Consider the following 20,248-nt stretch of genomic DNA (forward strand, 5'->3'; position numbering starts at 1 on the left):
ACACCACTGCATACACTGTAATCAATTGTTAATTATTACCCATTTATATGAAGATGAGTTTCTGCAAATCCTGATTTCGCAGAAATAATGGTTTAATATTTGTTAGCGTGGACACAAAACGTAACGGTAACTCATTTTCCAATTTTCCCGCACGCTTTTTGACAGTTCAACTGTCAGATTTGTTGGCGTTTTTCTTTCCACTTTGCGGTTTCGTGCTTTCGTTTGTGTCTGTCTGCCGCCGTCTCTGTACGCTTTTCGATGCCAGTGAGCATACACACGCGTTCACGTCTCTCTGGTTCTTCTTTCGCGAGTGATTGAACTGCGCGGCGGCGGGTGGATAATTTTAGAGGTTTTGTGAGAAGCACCGTACTGTGTGAAATTTTTCCACCGATTAGGTAGCTCTGATCTGGTGGTGTGTTTTGTGTGTGATTACGAACGATTCCGATCGCTGCTAAGCGAAATGCTGCGATTGCCATCTCTGCTGACCAAGAGCGCCCTGTCCGCGGTAAGTGAATGTGTGATTATCAGGGGAGATTCAGGTGACAATCCTGGATCTGGAGTTTTGCAACATGAATTTGCTGCCCGAGAGCTTCGGCGGAGATTACACAACGTCAGAAGAAAAATTTTCTCGCTGATACTGAGGCTGCATTTGCCGATTTGCTTGTTATGTAATCTGGTGATTATTTGGCCGAATGTTCCCGTAAAATTTACTAGAATGTGATAGAGTTATCTGTTTCGATGAATGCTATATCAATGGTGATAACGATAGATAATTGATGCGAATTCCGTGAAATTCGGCAGATTCGCGATCGTGTGACGCATATAAAATGGGGACGGGCCAAACAAGCCCTCATGGTAAGGTTAGGGCCGATGTTGCAAAGATGGCAAACAACTTTCACTTGGCTTCTGGAGTTTTTTATTTTTCATAATATTCATCTGTAGCCTTGTAATTTATTCATAAACATTTATGGGATCGATAATCCCATCTTATTCACATTCTTTCAAACTTTGATTTTGTTTGTGTTATCGCTTCAAATTTTCAAGATTTCCTAAATAGTTTTAGAATCTTTTTAAAACAACAATAATTTAGATGTTCAAAACGGTTGGAATCAATAGTCCTGTTCAATGAAGTTGAAGTTGCTGCATCATGCTCTTTCCCATTTGTTGACAAATAGGTAAGAGCATGCAGCAACTTCAACAATGTTCAACCTACTTTATTGTTCAGGAGATTAATTTATGATAAAAAATAGTCTTGTTAAAGTCCATCTTCTTCTTCTTGACGTCCTCACTGGGACAAAGCCTGTTTCTTAGCTGTTCTATGAGCATTTCTACATAGGTATTAGCCGAGAGCTTCTCTGCTAAGGATTATTTTACATGTGTATATTGTGTGGCAGAAACGAAGATACTCTATGCCCAAGGAATCACACATATTTCCATATGAAAATATCATAAAGAGATACCTGAATTAAAATCTGAAGAAATTTTTAAATAAATTCATGGACGAGTTTCTGCAGGAATCTCTAGGAAATACTCGGAGGAACTCCTTGGCGGTTGAGCTAGAAGAATTTTATAAGAAAATAGGGGGATTAGGGGCATAATGGACACCCTAAGCAAATGAGTACGTTAGACCTGTATAACGATGAAAACATAACATATTATCAGTTGGCTTACAACTTTAGTTAGTTTACTACGTATTTCAATCATTTACAGTAGGTAAAATGTCTTTATTGTGCAGAAATATCGAATTTAAAATCGTGTGTTTTTTAGGGCTGGCAGGAAAGGTACGGGGCGAAATGGACACCCATCGGGACATAATGGACACCCCTACATATTTTATGCTAATTCTTTGATTACATCGATCAGTTAAGTAATATGCTTACTGAGATCAGTGCCATAGATATAATACTCCATCTTAGACGAGTTTTCATAACATCAAAGTTAATAAAATAAATTTTAGGCTAAAACAATCGGATTGATTTTTTCCATACTCTCTAAAACGCCTAACAGTATGCAATGCACGTACATCCATTCGTAATAGCTGGTGTTCATTTCGCCCCGAATCGACTACAACATTAAAATTGCTATTTTTAGTAAATTCTGTTCAAAAATAAAATACTTTATCCATTGCTAAATCTCCGTATACATGTAGATAAGATAACAAATCACCTGTTTTTATGGTGGACACACTCCAACACTCGTAATACCTTATTTGCTGCTGCTTCGATATTATAAGAATTTCACCATATGAAAAACATATTTCAATTTCAATGATATTTTGGTTATTTTGGAGCAATATAAATGGTACCGTCGTTGGGGGTGAGAATGGGTCAAAAAAGGATACTCAAAGATTGTTTGTTAAATAACAAATGCAATTGAAGTCGGAATAACTTTTTATTTGGTATGTGGTAATGATAGTTTAGCAAGAAAGTATCAAGTTATATGAATTGCTTAGTAAACTGCAAACTGCACCCCCTTAGAGGGGGTGAGAATGGGTCAAAGTATTCGAAATTATCTATCTAAGAATTTAAATTAATTTTATTGATCATATATAGTGTTGGCGACACTGGCAGCACTGTAGGTATCGATAACGAATAGGATCCGTGGGATATAGGCATCGGTCACGGACGTCATCGGCATCGGTCACGGACGTCAACGATCGTGCAATGACTGACAGACAAAACGTCAAGGCAGAGTGGAGAGATGAAAATTGTTTATTCTTTCTCATGTGATGAGTAAAGCACCTGTTTGCTAATCTATGTACATAATTAACTTGCCGATATTAATACCTTTTCGATACTTAATAAAGGGTGAGTCGTTAATTATTGTGCCACATTGTACAACATATTTTTTAAAACTGTTAACTAAATTTATTCTATATCGACCGGAATCTCATTGATAACTGCTCAATTCATTATATGTAAACAATAGACTATAAGGAGAAACAGTGCAAAATTTGGTTGATTTTGGTGAAGTAGAAAGAAAGTTACGTTAGTTTGAAAATGGCACAATAATTATCGACTCACCCTTTAGTTACGCGTAGCAGCTTGCATTGAAGTGCTTGAACTATAAACTGTAGGTTTATGAAATTTCATGCATTGTGTGATTCTTAAAATGAATTTCTTTAGTACAGGCTAAGTGTAACCACGAAGGTTCGGACAGAATTCTAACCCCTCTAATTCTGTTATCATTAGTAATATAGAGTAAGTGCAATTTGTATAATTTAGATAATCATCTAAAAAGAACCGTTTCTAGGTAAACCGGTCATCACCTTACTGAAGACGGTATTGAATATTTGTTGGGCTAGATTGGAATTAAAAGGACCAGTTTGTAAGTAGATCGAACGTTGAAATGAGATTCTCAAACTAATAAAATCTTCCCATAGCTTTAAGAATTCAGCACAGTAACCCCTGGTGCGATTCTATATCAAAGTCCGAAGCTTCTACCCAACATATAGTAAACCTACTTAAAACACAATGTTATCATGACGAATAAAAGCTTAGGTAATTTTAAAAGATGATTAATCCACCTAAAAGGGCTAATACAACCGAAAAAATGGTTGGAATTTGATAAAATAACGTTTGTATACTGTATCGCCATTTTTAGCCATCATAATCATCCTCATTAAGAGTTTCAACGTCCATGAGAGGAGGGGAGATTACAATGAGGGAGGGGCGAAGAAAGAATGAAAAATTAATTGTAAAAAAATGCTAGTTTTTGTATACTGCATAACTAAGAAATGTTTAATCAAACCCTCCGTTATAAACTCTGTTGTTCATGATCATTGGCCTCTATATTGCTAAAGCAAATCACTCGATCTCAAGACAGAGGGTCGTTCAAATATTATGTTAAGTCTATTTTGTGAGCTCACGATATTGCAGTACACTAAAGATTAGCTGATGATTAGAGGAGCTGTCCACACGCATGGGTGTATTGTTATAAATGATTTTAGGCACTAAACGTATTAACACACTCGTATGACGCTTCTCGACATATTTTTGAAAGAAAGCGTGCTTTAGTGAAAATACGGTAAACATGGCACCACTTTAACGTCAAATTGGGACTGGATAACAAGTTGAATTTTTAGTTAAGGTTATGTGCACTCGATAACTTGCTTGACCCAATCTCACCCCCATTCTTAATATTTAGACATAGGGTCGAACATATTAAGTTTTTAAATAAAAAGAGCAATGACAGCCCGCTTTTTTCATTACATGAACCAGGTAATACCTACAGCTAACCACTTATAAGAAAATTTATAGTTAGGTACTTGTGTTGAACATTACGAAGGAGAATTTTTTTCAGAGTGATTTACTAGTAGTTTCATCATATAAGTTTAGCCACAAATTTAACACAAAACGATTATTGCAAAACATCTTATTCTGCATCATGACGTGTAAAAACATCTCCCCTTTGAAATAATATGAAGTTTTCAATATAAATTAGCGATAGTTATTGAGCTATTTCAAATTTTATGTTTCTCTTGACCCAATCTCACCCCCCAGACCCATTGTCACCCCCATCGACGGTACTTTTAAAAAATAGGACCATGACTTGTTCCTTTACAGTTATGCATTAAAAGTTTTACATAAAAGTCAACGGTTTCGGCAAAAACAGGGGTGTCCATTTCGCCCCGGGTGTCCATTATGCCCCTAATCCCCCTATATATATATATATATATATAATAAGAAAGTAATCTTTGCAGGACTTTCTGAAGGAACCCCTTGAGATAATTCTGGAGGAATTCCCAGAAGTTCTTCTTCTTCTTCTTTATAGCTCTACGTTCTTGGCCTGCCTCGCTTCAACTTAGTGTTCTTTGAGCACTTCCGCAGTTTTTATTTGAAGGGCTTTTTTTGCCTGCCATTGCATGAATTTGTATATTGTGAGGCAACCACAACGATACTCTATGCCCAGGGAGTTGGAAAAATTTTCCCGTCCGGAACGGAAATCCAACCTGCCGTCTCCGTATTGGCGATCCATAGCCTTGCTTTTAACCACTAGGCTAACTGGAGACCACAGAATTCCTTGAAGTATTTTATGAGAAACTTTTGGAGGAATTCAAGGAAAAATCCGAGCAAAATGCAGACAAAGGAATTGGAGGAGTTCTTGAATGAATCCCATTATACATGTCTAAATTGATTATTGCATAATGCTCTGAAGCAATCTTTGGAAGAACTGCTGGAGATATTCCTTGCATGTAGCAAGGTATAAGAGTCCCTGGAGAAGTTCCTCCACTATAACTTTTGAGAAACCCGCTGAGGAACGTCTAGGATCTTCTTGAAAACTTCTCGAGAGGCTCCAACAAAACCTTCACAAAGCAGAATTTCGTGCAAGAATCTCTGGAGAAATTACTGAAAAAATAACTGCAGTATCGTTTGATAAAATTTTTGAAGGATTCGTTCGCTACAATCTGTTAAGGACAGACTTGTTAGAATCCCAAAATGGTCGCCACAATGGCCGATTTTGGCACCTACTCACGATTTTGAGCGCACAAATCTCTTCGTAAACAAAACCAGCGCACCTGATCTTCTTATTTTAAGCTTATTACTAGTGAGCAAGAACAGAATAATGAAATACACCGTTATTTGAAGCTTGCTTCTTGAGATTTGTGCGTTTGAAGTTCTGATGCACTGTTGAAGCGGGATTTCAAGACGTTTGTCCTTAAAGAATTTCTGCCAGAATTGAATTTTTTGAAGGACTGGCTGGGTGAAAACTGGCGCTGGGAGAAATATCTGGATAAATTCCTAGAGGAATTTTTGGAAAAAATGTGAAAAACACTTCTAAAAGAATCTACGAAGGAATTCATAGAGGCGTCTTTGAAGGAATTCTTGCTGTAACCATGAAACTGATTCCTGATTTTTTTGAGAAATTTTAGAGGAGAAATTATTTGACATCAGTTGAAATCTGTAAGCAACTGCTAGAGGTAGACTCTATTTTTATTAAACAATCATAAACTTTGAGCTGCATGATAATAGCAATATATGGTGTTATAGAATAATCGGATTATTGCTCTTTACACTTGCTGGTCCATGGATTGATATTTTACTTAATAAGGCTGATGCAAATTTCATTTTGACTTTTTGTCTCCTCCACCTCATTTCAATTTTTTTGGCTGGATTTTTCATTTTGAGGGTGGCAGATAAAAAATATTTATCAAAATATCGGTTCTTGTAAGGGGCTGTCCATTAATTATGTATTATGTATTATGTAGGCATGTTGGTTCATATGAAGAGGCACGTTGGCCAGATGAACATCGCGGATGTGATGACCGACAAAACTGAAACTATTTGCTTCTTTTTACGACGCACGATCAACTTTCGGAACAAACTTTACAGTAAGGGGCTGTTCATAAACCACGTAGACCAAAATTTGGCCATCTCAGACCCCCCCCCTCCCCCCTCGTAGACTTTTGTCCATACAAAAAATTTGAAATTTGTATGGAGCGTAGACTTTGGTCAGACCCCCCCTCCCCCCAAAAAGTCTACGTGGTTTATGAACGGCCCCTAATGTACCGCAAAGATTTGGAAATATACCCGGTAGAAAACTGCAAACAAGTAGTTTTTTTTAAACAAGTTTGAAATATTTAATTAAATCCCTTTTGAAGCAAAATAGGATCTGCTCCAGGAGAAACTATTTAGTGCCTACTCACTCAATCGATTCTGGAGTTTCTGGACTTTTGAACCCAGAAAATCATAACTATATAGTACAAGAAAAGACATCAGGTTCAATCGAAGATGTGATAACTACACATCCGAACAATTGTGTACTGAATAAACATTCTCTAGAGCTTCCTTATCAAACTTATCAAGGGAAAGGAAATCACCATTTGGCAAACGAAGTTCGTTCACTCGAAAACCCTTAGATTTTGTAAGGGTTTTGTACAACCGACTGACTTTACTCACACTGGAAACATTTGAACAAAGGCGTTTCCAGCTGGATCGTTCAGCAGACTGAAGAGCTTTCTTGCGAGCCTACCTGAAAGCTTCCGATCCAGTCGAACGTCGTGTTCCAACTCTTTGTACATTGTTTCCTGAGCTTGGCCAGATCAGAACGCCATCAAGGGGTTCCTCTTGTGGTCTTCTTCGAAAGCTTCCACGATGAAGGCCGTTGTATTATCAAAGGCATCATTTAGACCACTTGAAGTGTCGATGGATGGTCAGTATCCATGAAATTTGGTCGCAATTTCCTCTCTAGCAGATACTGTGAATATTGCGTAACTCACTGGTAAAACGAAATATTATGCATGAGACGTTAATTTAGATGTTAATTGACCAATTACACAGCGCAACATTTTTTTGTCTCAAGAGCAAACTTATGTGTCTCCGAAGGATTTTGGGTCGCTGAATCCGAATCCGGGCTCAGATTTGCTCTAACACGTCACAATTTTGAGCTATACCTCAAATTATAGGGCAAAATATGCGATTTTGGGCTTTTTTGACTGCAAGCCATTAAGCAAGGAAATATTTTTTTTAAGCAATCAAAAGGTTAATTGGTCAATTAACATCTAAATTAACGACTCATGCAAAATATTTCGTTTTACCTAATCAAATTTGATAGATTTAAGCATTTTATGTTAGTATGAAAACTTGCATGCAACTTTTAGAGGGTGACTTGTATGGGAAATATCGTACTTATCATAAATCGCTCAAAACTATCAAATTCGATTTGGTAAAACGAAATATTTTGCATGAGTCGTTGATTTAGATGTTAATTGACCAATTAACCTTTTGATTGCTTAAAAAAAAATATTTCCTTGCTTAATGGCTTGCAGTCAAAAAAGCCCAAAATCGCACATTTCGCCCTATAAATTGAGGTATAGCTCAAAATTGTGACGTGTTAGAGCAAATCTGAGCCCGGATTCGGATTCAGCGGCCCAAAATCCTTCGGAGACACATAAGTTTGCTCTTGAGACAGGCAAAAGGTTAATTTTTGTTACGCTGTGTTATCCTTTTGATGGATTAAAAAAAATATTTCCATGCTTAATAAATTGCAGTCAAAAAAGCCCAAAATCGCATATTTTGCCCTATAAATTGAGGTATATAGCTCAAAATTGTGACGTGTTGGAGCAAATCTGAGCCCGGATTCGGATTCAGCGGCCCAAAATCCTTCGGAGACACATATGTTTGCTCTTAAGACAAAAAAAATGTTGCGCTGTGTATGCAGTCGCTGCCAGGGTTTTTGAGGTACCGGCCAAGATTCCAGTTTCGCTCTGGTGTTGGTTTTGGCAGACATCGCACATTCCTTACAAGCACGAACGAGCTGTGCGATGCTGTCGTCGATGGTCGGCCAGTATACATAACTGCGGGCAACTGCTCTCATCCTTTCGACGCCGGGGTGTCCCTTGTGCAGCATCTGGAGAACTTTCTTCTGGTACTTCGACGGGATGACCAACCGCTCACCATAGGCAAGGCAATCGGATATGACTGACAAACCGTCCTTTCGAAGGAAGAACTACTGACAATTTTCACTGACGTCGCTCCTTTTTGTTGGCCAGCCCTGTTGAACGTGTTTGACGACTTCTTGGAGGACTGGATCTGCTTTGGTCTCTTCTTGAATCGCTTTGTACGTTAGCGGCAGGAATTCCAGGGACTGCTGCACAGCATCCTGGAAAGTGTGCTCCAGTTCGATGGCCGCAATCACGTACTCTTCATTCGGGCGAATGTGGTTGTTGATGAGCCTAGATAGAAGATCAGCGTAGCCAAAACTTTCGGTTGACACGTACTGGATATCGAAGTCGTATAAAAGGAGGGTTAACGCCCAGCGCTGTAGCCTATTGGCGGTATAAACGGGTATTCCCTTTTGGACCCGAATATGGCCAACAGTGGTTTATGGTCGGTTTCGAGAGTGAAATGCCGGCCAAACAGCATCCGATGGAATCGTGTGACGGCGAATATCAAGGCCAAACCCTCTTTTTCTATCTGGCTGTAGTTTTCTTCGGCCGGAGTGAGACTTCTGGACGCATGACTGATTGCTTTTATGGTGCCGTCCGGAAGTCGATGAGCGATCCTAGCACCGATGCCGATGGACGAGGCGTCTGCAGACACCACGATATCCAGCTTTGGATTGTAGTGTGTCAGCATCAGCGGAGACATCAAAAGCTCTTTGAATCGGTCGAACGAGTTGTGGCAGGCCGTGCTCCAGTCCCATTTGGCTCCAGCTTTCAGGAGTTTGTCCATAGGGTACCGCAACTTCCGCATCTCTGGAATGTATTCCGCGTAGTAATTCACGGCTCCCAAGTACGATCGGAGTGTCGAAAGGTCGTGAGGTGGCGGCATGCTGGCAATAGCAGCAACCTTGTCGGGGTCAGGTCGCACACCATCGCCGTCCATGATCTGCCCGAGATAATCGACTTGTTGCATGTTGAAGCTGCATTTTTCAATTCTCACGGTGAAACCATATTCCTGCAATCGGTTCATCAGACGCTCGAGATTCCGATTGTGTTCTTCAGTTCGGCCGCCCAGGAGAACGTCATCCAGGTAGCCGCAGGTGAATTCGAGTCCTGCATGCATTGCATCTACCAACTGTTGGAATGCCCCCGGGGCTGACTTGATGCCAGGGGACAAGCGGGTGAATTGATAGAGCCCCTTGTGGGTGTTTATGGTGAGCAGATTTTGGCAGCTTTCATCAACCTCCACCTGAAGATAGGCATCGGAAAGGTCGATATGGCTGAAGTACCGACATCCCGACATCTTCGAGAAAATATCTTCAGGTAATGGCAGCGGGTATTGGTTGGACTCAAGGACGTCGTTCAAACCCGTTGAAAAATCGGCGCAGATCCGGACTCTTCCGTTGGGCTTCCGAACGACCACTATAGATGCAGCCCAGTCCGAGAAGTCTACTGGCTTCAAGACCCCCAGACTGTGGAGACGCTGAATTTCTTCTTCGACGACACCTTTTATACTGTAGGAGACGGGACGCTTTGGCCGAAATACCGGAGTGGGATTACCTCGCAGCTGAAGCTTGACCTTCGTTTTGCCGCAAAGACCCATTTTGTTGGTGAAAACTTCCGGGAATTTCGCCTGGAGAGACGCTACGTCGGATGGCGTCCGACTGCTGACTTGGTTGCAGAAGGAGTTGATTGGCACATCCCAAAGGCCAAACTTGTCCATCCAATCGGAACCTAGAACTGATAGATTGATTTCCGGTACCATAACACGACACAAACCTCGTTTGGAGACACCGTTGATGGTCACGTCACACCAGAATTCGGACGCGATGTTGAGTGGTTCTCCAGAAGCTGTCACTGCTTGGCTTTTCCGATTTGAACGTTGTTGATACGCACCTCTGCATACTTTCTTCCACGGCTGACGAAATTAACGGAGACGACTTTCGTTGACTTCTGGTTCCGCGCAGGCTTCTTACTCTTGCCGGCTGCCGATCTCCCGGCGAAGCAAGCGCAATACCCCTCCTTATGTCCTTTCTTCCCGCAATCACGACACGTATGTTCACGAAACTGACAGTCCTTGGAAAAGTGCATCCCTCCACACGACCAGCATGGAGAACGAGGCTGATCCGCACCACTACTACTTCCCGGAGCCGATGGTTGGTGCTTCGGCTTGGAAGTCTTCTTGTTGTACTTCACAGCATGCACACTTGACGGAGATTGTTTTTCCTCCAGTACGTTGTCGTTCTTGAGGTTCATCAGGCTTCTGCAGTCCTCCACAATCTTCGTTAGGGTGATATCGGACGATTCGTTCAGCTTCGTGATCAGCCGCATCCGAATATCGGAATCCTTCGATGACTTGAGGCCGCAGACAAAGATGAGGCTTTTGAATTGCTCCTCGGACAGGTCGGCAAGTTTAAAGTCCACACAGGCGCGGTTCACCTTGCACGAGTACGCTACGATGTTCTCCGTGTCATCCTTGACGGTTTGCAGACACTGGTACCGCCGGTGAAAGATGGAGACAGGTGATCCGAAAAGCGACTTCAACTTCTCGACGGTTTCACTGAACGTGAACTCGTTTGATTGCTTCGCAAGTATGAAGCTCGTGTATCGTTCGTGTGCCGCTGGGTTGAGTTTCCTCATAAGGAGTCGGACTTTTGCGGAATCGTCGAGCTTCTTGGCGTCCTGGTCGAACAATTCCGAGTATCGGGCGTACCAAGAGTCGAACGTGCACCCTTCTTCAGGAGCATAGCGAAATTCGTTGATGTTATTTGCCAACGCATTTAGTGCGACGTCGTCACGGGAAAGCTCCTTCAGGCCAAGCTGCGTTGCTGACATCTGCTGGGACAGCTAGGTGATCAGTCTCTGTTGTTGAGTGAGAATCTGCGTCAGGGCTTGCTGGAATGAGATGGTCTCTCCTTCGTTAGCCCCCCAGCTTGGTGTTCCTTCGCGAGACATAGCAGCTAACCTCTATCTCGGTCGAACTTTTCAACGCGCTTCCCGACGACGAAATACACTATTTTCGCTCGATTTTCCGCGGACCGACACGAGTTTCACTCGTCGCCAAATTGTTGTAATAACAAACTCGCGATTACGACAACAAATAACAAATTAAAATACTTTATTAAAAATATAGCACGGACATGTGGACGAATAATGCGAGGCGATACAAACTAAATTACAAGATGACATTTCTCTCTTGCCGTGACGTGGATGACACTGCGCAGTGTATCATTGGCGGTCTGTCAGATGATGAGCTACGGGCTAGGCGGCGGATGCAGCGAGCACGATCAGAGGAAGAGCGAAACGAACGGCGGGTGGTGTTCGCCGCTGCAAAAGCCGCGCTTAAGACCGAGATAAGAGCAAGCAAAAAGGCCTGCTTTGAGGGTCTCTGTCAGAGTGCCAATACGAACCCGTGGGGTGACGCCTACAGGATCGTTAAGGCCAAGACGAGAGGTGTGATGGCTCCTACAGAGCAATCTCCAGAGATGTTGGAGGGGATCATTGGAGGACTTTTTCCGCGTCATGATCCTAGTCCTTGGCCTCCTTTCGTAGGACAGCCGGTGGCTGGGGCTGGCGATGAGGAGAGGGTCACCGATGTGGAACTTGCGGGGATAGCTAAGTCCCTTAGCGTAGGTAAGGCCCCAGGTCCGGACGGAGTTCCGAACCTAGCCTTAAAAGTAGCTATTGCAGAGGCTCCCGAGATGTTCAGGTCTGCTATGCAGAAATGCCTGGACGAGGGAGTTTTCCCAGAAGCTTGGAAGAGGCAGAGCCTGGTACTATTGCCAAAGGCGGGGAAACCACCCGGAGACCCGTCGGCATATAGACCAATATGCTTGATTGACACGGCGGGGAAGGTGCTCGAAAAGATCATCCTCAATAGAATGTTGCGGTTCACCGAGGGCGAAAATGGTCTTTCGAGTAACCAGTACGGCTTCCGGAAGGGGAGGTCCACCGTAGACGCTATCTTGTCGGTTACAAAAACCGCCGAGAAAGCACTCGAGCCTAAGAGGAGGGGAATTCGCTTTTGCGCGGTAGTGACTCTGGATGTAAGGAATGCGTTCAATAGCGCCAGCTGGTCTGCTATTGCCGATGCGCTCTTGCGTCTGGGGATACCGGAGTACCTGTACAAGATTCTCGGAAGTTACTTTCAGAATCGTGTACTAGTCTACGACACGGAGGTGGGTCGGAAGTGCTTTCACATAACCTCAGGAGTCCCGCAAGGTTCCATCCTGGGTCCGGTGTTATGGAATGTCATGTACGACGAGGTGTTGAGGTTAGAGTATCCAGTGGGAGTGGTGATTGTCGGATTTGCCGACGACATTACGCTCGAAGTCTACGGTGAAACGATCGAGGAGGTAAAGTTGACTACCAACCACTCGATCAAGGTTGTGGAGGCGTGGATGCGGTCCAGGAAACTGGAGCTGGCTCACCACAAGACAGAGGTGACGGTTGTTAACAACCTGAAGTCGGAGCAGCAGACGGAGATCAGTGTAGGAGACTGTACTATCCTGTCAAAGCGCTCCGTCAAACACTTGGGCGTGATGATCGACGATAAGCTTACCTTCGGTAGCCACGTCGATTATGCCTGTAAAAGAGCCTCCACAGCTATTGCGGCACTGTCCCGGATGATGTCCAATAGCTCTGCGGTGTACGCCAGTAAGCGCAAGCTTCTGGCTAGTGTTGCTACATCCATACTTAGGTATGGCGGCCCGGCGTGGGGCACCGCGCTAAGTACTAAATGCTACCGACGGAAGCTGGAAAGTACTTACAGGCTGATGTGCCTGAGGGTTGCGAGCGCGTACCGTACCGTGTCACACGACGCTCTCTGCGTCATTACTGGTATGGTGCCTATCAGCATTCTTATCAGTGAGGACATGGAGTGCTTCGAAATGCGCGGCACAAGAGGCATACGCAGGACTGTCAGGATGGCCTCTATGGTCAAATGGCAGCGCGCGTGGGACAGTTCCACCAAAGGAAGGTGGACCTATAGGTTGATACCGAGGGTAGATAGTTGGATTAATAGGCGCCATGGGGAAGTCACATTCCACCTGACACAGGTCCTTACAGGTCATGGTTGCTTCCGACAGTATCTACACCGTTTCGGGCATGCGGATTCTCCCGAATGCCCAGTGTGCAATGGTTCAGAGGAAACGGCGGAACACGTTTTGTTCGTGTGCCCGCGTTTTCGCACAATGCGTGACCGCATGCTTGCCACATGCGGGGAGGACACAACTCCGGACAACTTGGTCCAGAGGATGTGTAGGGATGAGTTTGGCTGGAACGCCGTTTCAACGGCTATTACCCACATCGTCTGGGAGCTACAGAGGAGGTGGCGCGTGGACTCGGAGAATGGCTAGTCCAGATGCAGTACAAGAGGTGGTCCAGGGGTTCGGAGTCGGCTTCGTAGGTCATACCGGTGCCCTGCGGTCGAGATCGACCCTTACAACGATTAAGTGGCCGCGGAGAGGAAGTCCCGGTAGCGGTGCTGTCGTGGCGTCGGTCTACTGGGTTGGATCCAAGCCCGCGGTTGGAAAGGGGTCCCCGGCAAGGGTCGGGGCAGGTGGAGACCCTGCCGTCAGCAACCTACGGATGCATCTGATAGGGCCTGAAGGGTAGTGATACCCTTCCTTTGCGGGCAGGTCAGATCGGGTTGCATGTGGGCATCAGTTCTTGATGTCCGCTCAGCAGTAGGGCGCGGGCGGGGTTGACTCTGCCCGCCTTCCGAGGACAAAGGGAGTGGCGAGGACCACTCGGGAAACTGGCTAAGCGCCAGCATGCTACCGTGATGGACTCTCCAAAGCGAGTCATCGATGTTCGTTGCTGCAGGCTACGCAGCTAACCTTGTGGGTGCGATGTGCACTAGCCCCTCTCTGAAGCAATACCTTCTTGGTGGTTCCGGAGAGACGTAGGGTTTGGCGACCATAGGAATGGTTTAGTGGGTACGAGGAGAGAGTAGTCCTGGATTTTACTTTTGTTGTAGAAGACGGCCTGTCAGACCTACACTACCCTAACCTTCTGTTAGGGTGTCTGTTGAGCAGATTATCCCCCTATGGTTTAGAAGGAAAAAAAAAAAAAAAAGATGATGAGCCATCGCGCACTGAACGAAAACCCCATCCCAAAATCGTCTGATTTGTCCGACCATCCAGTCCAAATTACCAAAATCGTGTTTTCGAATGACGAATCAGTCATACGGCAATCATCCGAAAAAGCGGATGACGATCATCTTATTCGCGTATGAGTCGACGCTCGCTATGTGAATGAATATTAGTTGCAGAGCGAAGGCCACACAGATTCACCGAATTTATTCATCGATAGCGAAACAAGTTCCTTGATCGTGACACTCGGGACGTTGACAATTACTCGTCGCATGTTCTTTCTATCCTGGACATGCCATCTTTTTGGAAAAGGGTATCCGCGAGGGTATCCTGGCCAAGCACATATTTGTTTTTAAGAATGACAATATTGTTATCAATCGCTAAAAAACAAGGTTGCTCGACCATATGGTCGGCATTATATTTTCAAATCACTGTCATCCGGTTTTAGGATGACATCATTTGGTCGGTGGACCATTCGCCTTGACGGAGGCTCTCTGAGGCAATTCTCTTGTTGAAATTCGGCTTGCGTGAAAACAATTTTTTTTAACATGGGAAAGGATAGGAGCTGCATTTTCAAATGCTTATAATTCTTTATGGACGTTTTTTCAAGCAAAACGTTCTTAATGTTATCGAATGAGATTTTGATACGCTATATTATAAACATAACATTGTGATTTAAAAACTTTTGTCTAAAACCAGTTATAATGTAGCTAATTGAAAGTATATTGCAAAACATTAACACTTTTTTCAATCTGAAGTCTCTAAAATATTTTAGAAGCATTTGAAAATGCAGCTCCTATCCTTCCCCATGTTAAAAAAAATGATTTGACGCACAGCGCAATTCTCTTCAGAGAGCCTCCGTCAAGGCGAATTACGGTTTCCGACCGAATGTCGTTAAGGGGCGTGATCGTATCGCCCTCAGTCGATCTTGCGCGGGGGGTTTCGTTCAGTGCGAGGCATCGGCTGCGTGCTGACTCCGGCCAGGGTGGTCCTCCCAACAGTTACAATACATAGTAATTTTCAACTTAATCGCAAGGAAGGATTCTGATTGAAAAAAAAGCCTTCATTATTCTACAGGTTCCATATTTGACCATTAAAAGGTTTTCTTTTCTTGTGTCAAAATGATTCTTTGCACAAATAAAACATTGACCATAATCATCACTATTGCTCTAGAGTTAATTGCGTTCATCTTTATCTCTTTCCACAGGCCCGCGGACTGTCGGCCGCCACGTCGACGCAGCGTGGACTGCATTTCACCGTTGGTCAGAACAACGCCAAATTGAACCCGGGTGCGATCTCGAAGGAATACCCGGTGGTCGACCATACGTACGATGCCGTCGTGGTCGGTGCCGGTGGAGCCGGTCTCCGCGCTGCCTTCGGTCTGGTTGCCGAGGGCTTCAAGACTGCCGTCATTACGAAATTGTTCCCAACCCGGTCCCACACCGTGGCGGCCCAGGGTGGAATCAACGCTGCACTGGGAAACATGGAGGAGGACGACTGGAAGTGGCACATGTACGATACGGTAAAGGGTTCGGATTGGCTGGGAGACCAGGATGCGATCCATTATATGACCCGCGAGGCCCCGAAGGCCGTCATCGAGCTGGAGAACTACGGTATGCCATTCTCGCGTACTCCGGACGGTAAAATCTACCAGCGAGCATTCGGTGGACAGAGTTTGAAGTACGGTAAAGGAGGCCAGGCCCATCGGTGCTGTTGCGTTGCCGATCGTACCGGACATTCCCTGCTGCATACGTTGTACGGTCAATCGTTGAGCTACGACTGCAACTACTTCATCGAATACTTTGCCTTGGACTTGCTGATGGAGAACGGCCAGTGCGTGGGAGTGATTGCCCTGAACCTGGAAGATGGAAGCATTCATCGTTTCCGTTCGAAGAATACCGTGTTGGCCACCGGAGGATATGGTCGTGCCTACTTCTCGTGTACCTCGGCTCACACCTGTACCGGAGACGGAACCGCGATGGTTGCTCGTGCTGGTTTGCCTTCTGAAGATCTGGAGTTTGTGCAGTTCCATCCAACTGGAATCTACGGTGCCGGATGTCTGATTACCGAGGGATGTCGCGGTGAGGGTGGCTACCTGATCAACTCGCAGGGTGAGCGCTTCATGGAACGTTATGCTCCAGTAGCTAAGGATTTGGCTTCTCGTGACGTCGTTTCCCGCTCGATGACCATCGAAATCCGCGAAGGTCGCGGCTGTGGCCCTGAAAAGGATCATGTCTACCTGCAGCTGCACCATCTGCCCCCAGAGCAACTGGCCCAGCGTCTTCCGGGTATTTCGGAGACGGCCATGATTTTCGCCGGTGTCGACGTCACCCGTGAGCCGATTCCAGTGCTGCCAACTGTGCATTACAACATGGGCGGTGTCCCTACCAACTACAAGGGTCAGGTCCTTACTGTAGACTCCAGCGGAAACGATCACGTTGTTCCCGGATTGTACGCTTGCGGTGAATCGGCCTGCTCGTCGGTGCACGGTGCCAATAGATTGGGTGCCAATTCACTTCTGGATCTGGTTGTGTTTGGTCGCGCTTGCGCCAAGACGATCGCCGCCGAGAATCGCCCCGGAGAAAAGATCGCCGATATCAAGCCGAACGCCGGTGAAGCCTCCGTTGCCAATCTGGATTGGGTTCGTAACGCCAACGGAGCCGTTCCTACCTCGACCCTGCGTCTGAACATGCAGAAGACCATGCAAACGCATGCGGCGGTGTTCCGCGAGGAGAAGACCCTGCAGGAGGGTGTCCGCAAGATGGCCGACATCTACAAGACGATCAAGGATGTCAAGGTGTCCGACCGGTCGCTGGTGTGGAACTCGGATCTGGTGGAAACTCTGGAGCTGCAGAATCTGCTGCTGAACGCCAATATGACCATCACGGCCGCCGAGAACCGGAAGGAATCCCGTGGTGCCCATGCCCGTGAGGATTACAAACACCGGGTGGACGAATACGTAAGTTTGGGAATTTTAGATAGTAGTACTTAGACTTACTTGTTACTCGTTAGACTACGATTCGCTTTCGAAGAATCTACGCCATCCGCTTCCAGTGACCTTGGACGTTAAGTGGTCTTAGGTATTCTGCGAACGTATACATCCAACGTGTGCGCGGCCTGCTTCGGTTTTCCCGGTCTCCCTTTGGTTCTCTACATTATGCTACCTACGTCTATCTTTCTTCAGGCATCCAGCGATGTGACCAGCCTAAGGTAGTCTGCCATGTTTTTTTTAACTAGACAATGCGCATCTGTTTGTATAACTCACGATTGATGCGATGTCGCCAGACGTAATACGGAACCCAAGTAAGATATACAATCCCTAACCCTGGCCATATTCGCAGCTGCAATACTCTTTTTCATTTTACGGGAAATGTTACTGCCACAAGTGTTGAAAGCTAAACAAAAACTTCAACAACTTCAAACACGTCCTTATCACACGCTACCACAGCACTAAGATCACTGGACCTGTCTCGGTTTCTACCGTGTACTTCGTCTTGGTCGAGCACTGGCGCAATTATATGCCGCGCACCATTGATAGTTGCATAAAACCTCCGCATATCGTTTCTATTCTTGCTTTCCTGTGCTTCAGCAATCACACTCTCTTCGTACTGTAGTTTCTTGCTGCTGTGGATTCGCATAGGTGTTGAAACCGTCTTAACGTCTCTCCTGTCCTCCCGTCTGAAAAATGTCGCCCGTCGACCAGCACGTGGTCTATCAGGAAGAGTCACTTAGGCCCTAGAATACACAAAAAAGCCATGAAATGCCTAATCCTTATATTTTTCTCCACCACAGGACTACAGCAAGCCCCTGGAGGGTCAGCAGAAGAAGCCCGTTGAAGAGCACTGGCGCAAGCACACGCTGACCTGGATCGATCCGGAAACGGGCGCCGTCAAGATCGACTACCGACCCGTCATCGATCAGACCCTGAGCGAGGAATGCAACACCGTGCCACCAGCAATCCGTTCCTACTAAGAGTGAGAGCCGAGCCAAGTTCCGAGCGTTTCCTCCACGCAAGCAAGCAACTACAACAACATCTGCTTCACGACCGGTTACCCCAGTACGTACGGAAACCTACCGAATCATCGTGTGACGGCGTGAGCAGATATAGAGGAACAACCACGCGTGAAACGGAAAGAGTGATTATAAGCAAAAGAAGCGAAGCTTGCGCGCGACAGAGTATTAATTGTGAAAATGTGAGTAACTAAGCGAAGATAATTATAAAACAATTTTAAATAGCGCCATGCCAATCGAATCACATGATTTTCAGCACAATCAGCAAATATGCTACGCCGCTCTGTCACGGAGCGGAGGTGTGTTTTGTTTTCATTTGGTTCACCCTTATCAGCACGCTTTCCTACTGTTTAATAGAAATGTGATGTGGTTGGTTGCGCTCAATATCAGCCCCGTTACGGGTGATCGCCAACGGCCATACTAATTCTTTGGCTTATTTTCCCACGTTTGTTCCAGATCCTGAAACATCATGATAGATTCATAAGAACATCTTTATCTCATCTACCGAAATGGTCCCATCATCTTTGCAATCAACTTTAAAAAGCAGAAACAGAAGCAACACAATAGAGAAACGCCTTTGGGACATCCTCATTACACGTTACAAACTAGGAGCGAGCGCCTTGGCAGTTAACATCGCAGGCCCTCCAAGGAGCAGCAAGAAGGCAGTCCCGGCCGAACCCAGTGAAGTCAAAATTGTGCTTAACTTATTTTAGGATCTACTTGAAAAAGGAAACAAAAAACTTTCAAACGTGCTAATGGACATGGTTTATCATACGGAATATTATTTATTGTTAGCAAAGCGTTTCACGGAAAGAAACCAACAACGTACTTCTACGAAGCAAAGCAAATAAAATTTAGATTCGTAGCTTAAATTCTTTGATTTTGATTGCGTTCCCTCAATGATTTCGAAACCAATTCTAAATTTCATTTCCTGTGGCTTCACTCATTTCCCTGTTTTGCTACTTTGTTCGCCTTTTAGAATAAGTTCCAATGATACACAAAAATATTGAAAAAAATAATAAAATATACATGAATGAGTGTGTCTTCATTACTGTTCATGCATGTTACGTAATTTCTTTTTTATTTTGGGAAGAAAGAGGATTGACCGAAACCTGTACTTTATATTAATTCTGGAATAACGGTAGAAAGGCCACATCGGTTCTTTCTGCTAATCTGGTAACATCATTGGATTGTGCTACTTTTCCCCGAATGTCGTTTCCCCGAACGCCGTTTCCCCGAATGTCCCTTTTCCCCGAATGCCGTTTCCCCGAAACGCGAAAGAAGTAGTTTTAATTCACTAGTTTTTATATATTCTTTAAAAATATGTATGTAGGTATGTATGTACATGATTTAACTGAGATTTAACTAAATACAACAACTTCAACGGAAACTTTGTCAGTACTAGTTATTTCAAAAACTATATTAATTGCCATGTTAACAAAAACTTGTTAGCACTAAAACCTGAAAGAACCGCCTTCTATGAAAGAAGGAAAAATTTCTAGGGAAACTATATTAGTTGTGATGTTAACAAAAACTTTTTAGCATTAAAACTTGAAAGAACTGCATTTTTAAAAGTAGGGAAAATTTCTAGTGAAACTATATTAACTACGATGTTAATTAAAACTTGAAAGAATCGCCTTCTTTGAAAGAAGGGAAAATATCTAGTGATGCTATATTAGCTGCGACGTTAACACAAGTTTAAGGAACATTTTTAGTGAATCAATATTAACTATAATGTTAACAGTTCCCAAAGAACTCG

At 44.4% G+C, this 20,248-nt stretch overlaps 1 protein-coding gene across 1 annotated transcript; it reads left to right on the forward strand.

The window, feature by feature from the left end:
- The first annotated feature begins 234 nt into the window (after positions 1-234).
- LOC115253577 (succinate dehydrogenase [ubiquinone] flavoprotein subunit, mitochondrial) lies at positions 235-19,369 on the forward strand. Its single transcript, XM_029865483.2, has 4 exons — positions 235-505; positions 15,686-17,437; positions 18,271-18,671; positions 18,946-19,369. Exons 1-3 carry the CDS (start codon positions 461-463, stop codon positions 18,448-18,450), a joined length of 1,977 nt encoding a protein of 658 aa, XP_029721343.2. The 5' UTR covers positions 235-460; the 3' UTR covers positions 18,451-18,671; positions 18,946-19,369.
- The last annotated feature ends 879 nt before the right edge of the window (positions 19,370-20,248 follow it).

The sequence above is a fragment of the Aedes albopictus genome, chromosome 3 (assembly GCF_035046485.1).
Source record: "Aedes albopictus strain Foshan chromosome 3, AalbF5, whole genome shotgun sequence".
In the NCBI taxonomy this organism is placed as follows: Eukaryota; Metazoa; Arthropoda; class Insecta; order Diptera; family Culicidae; genus Aedes; species Aedes albopictus.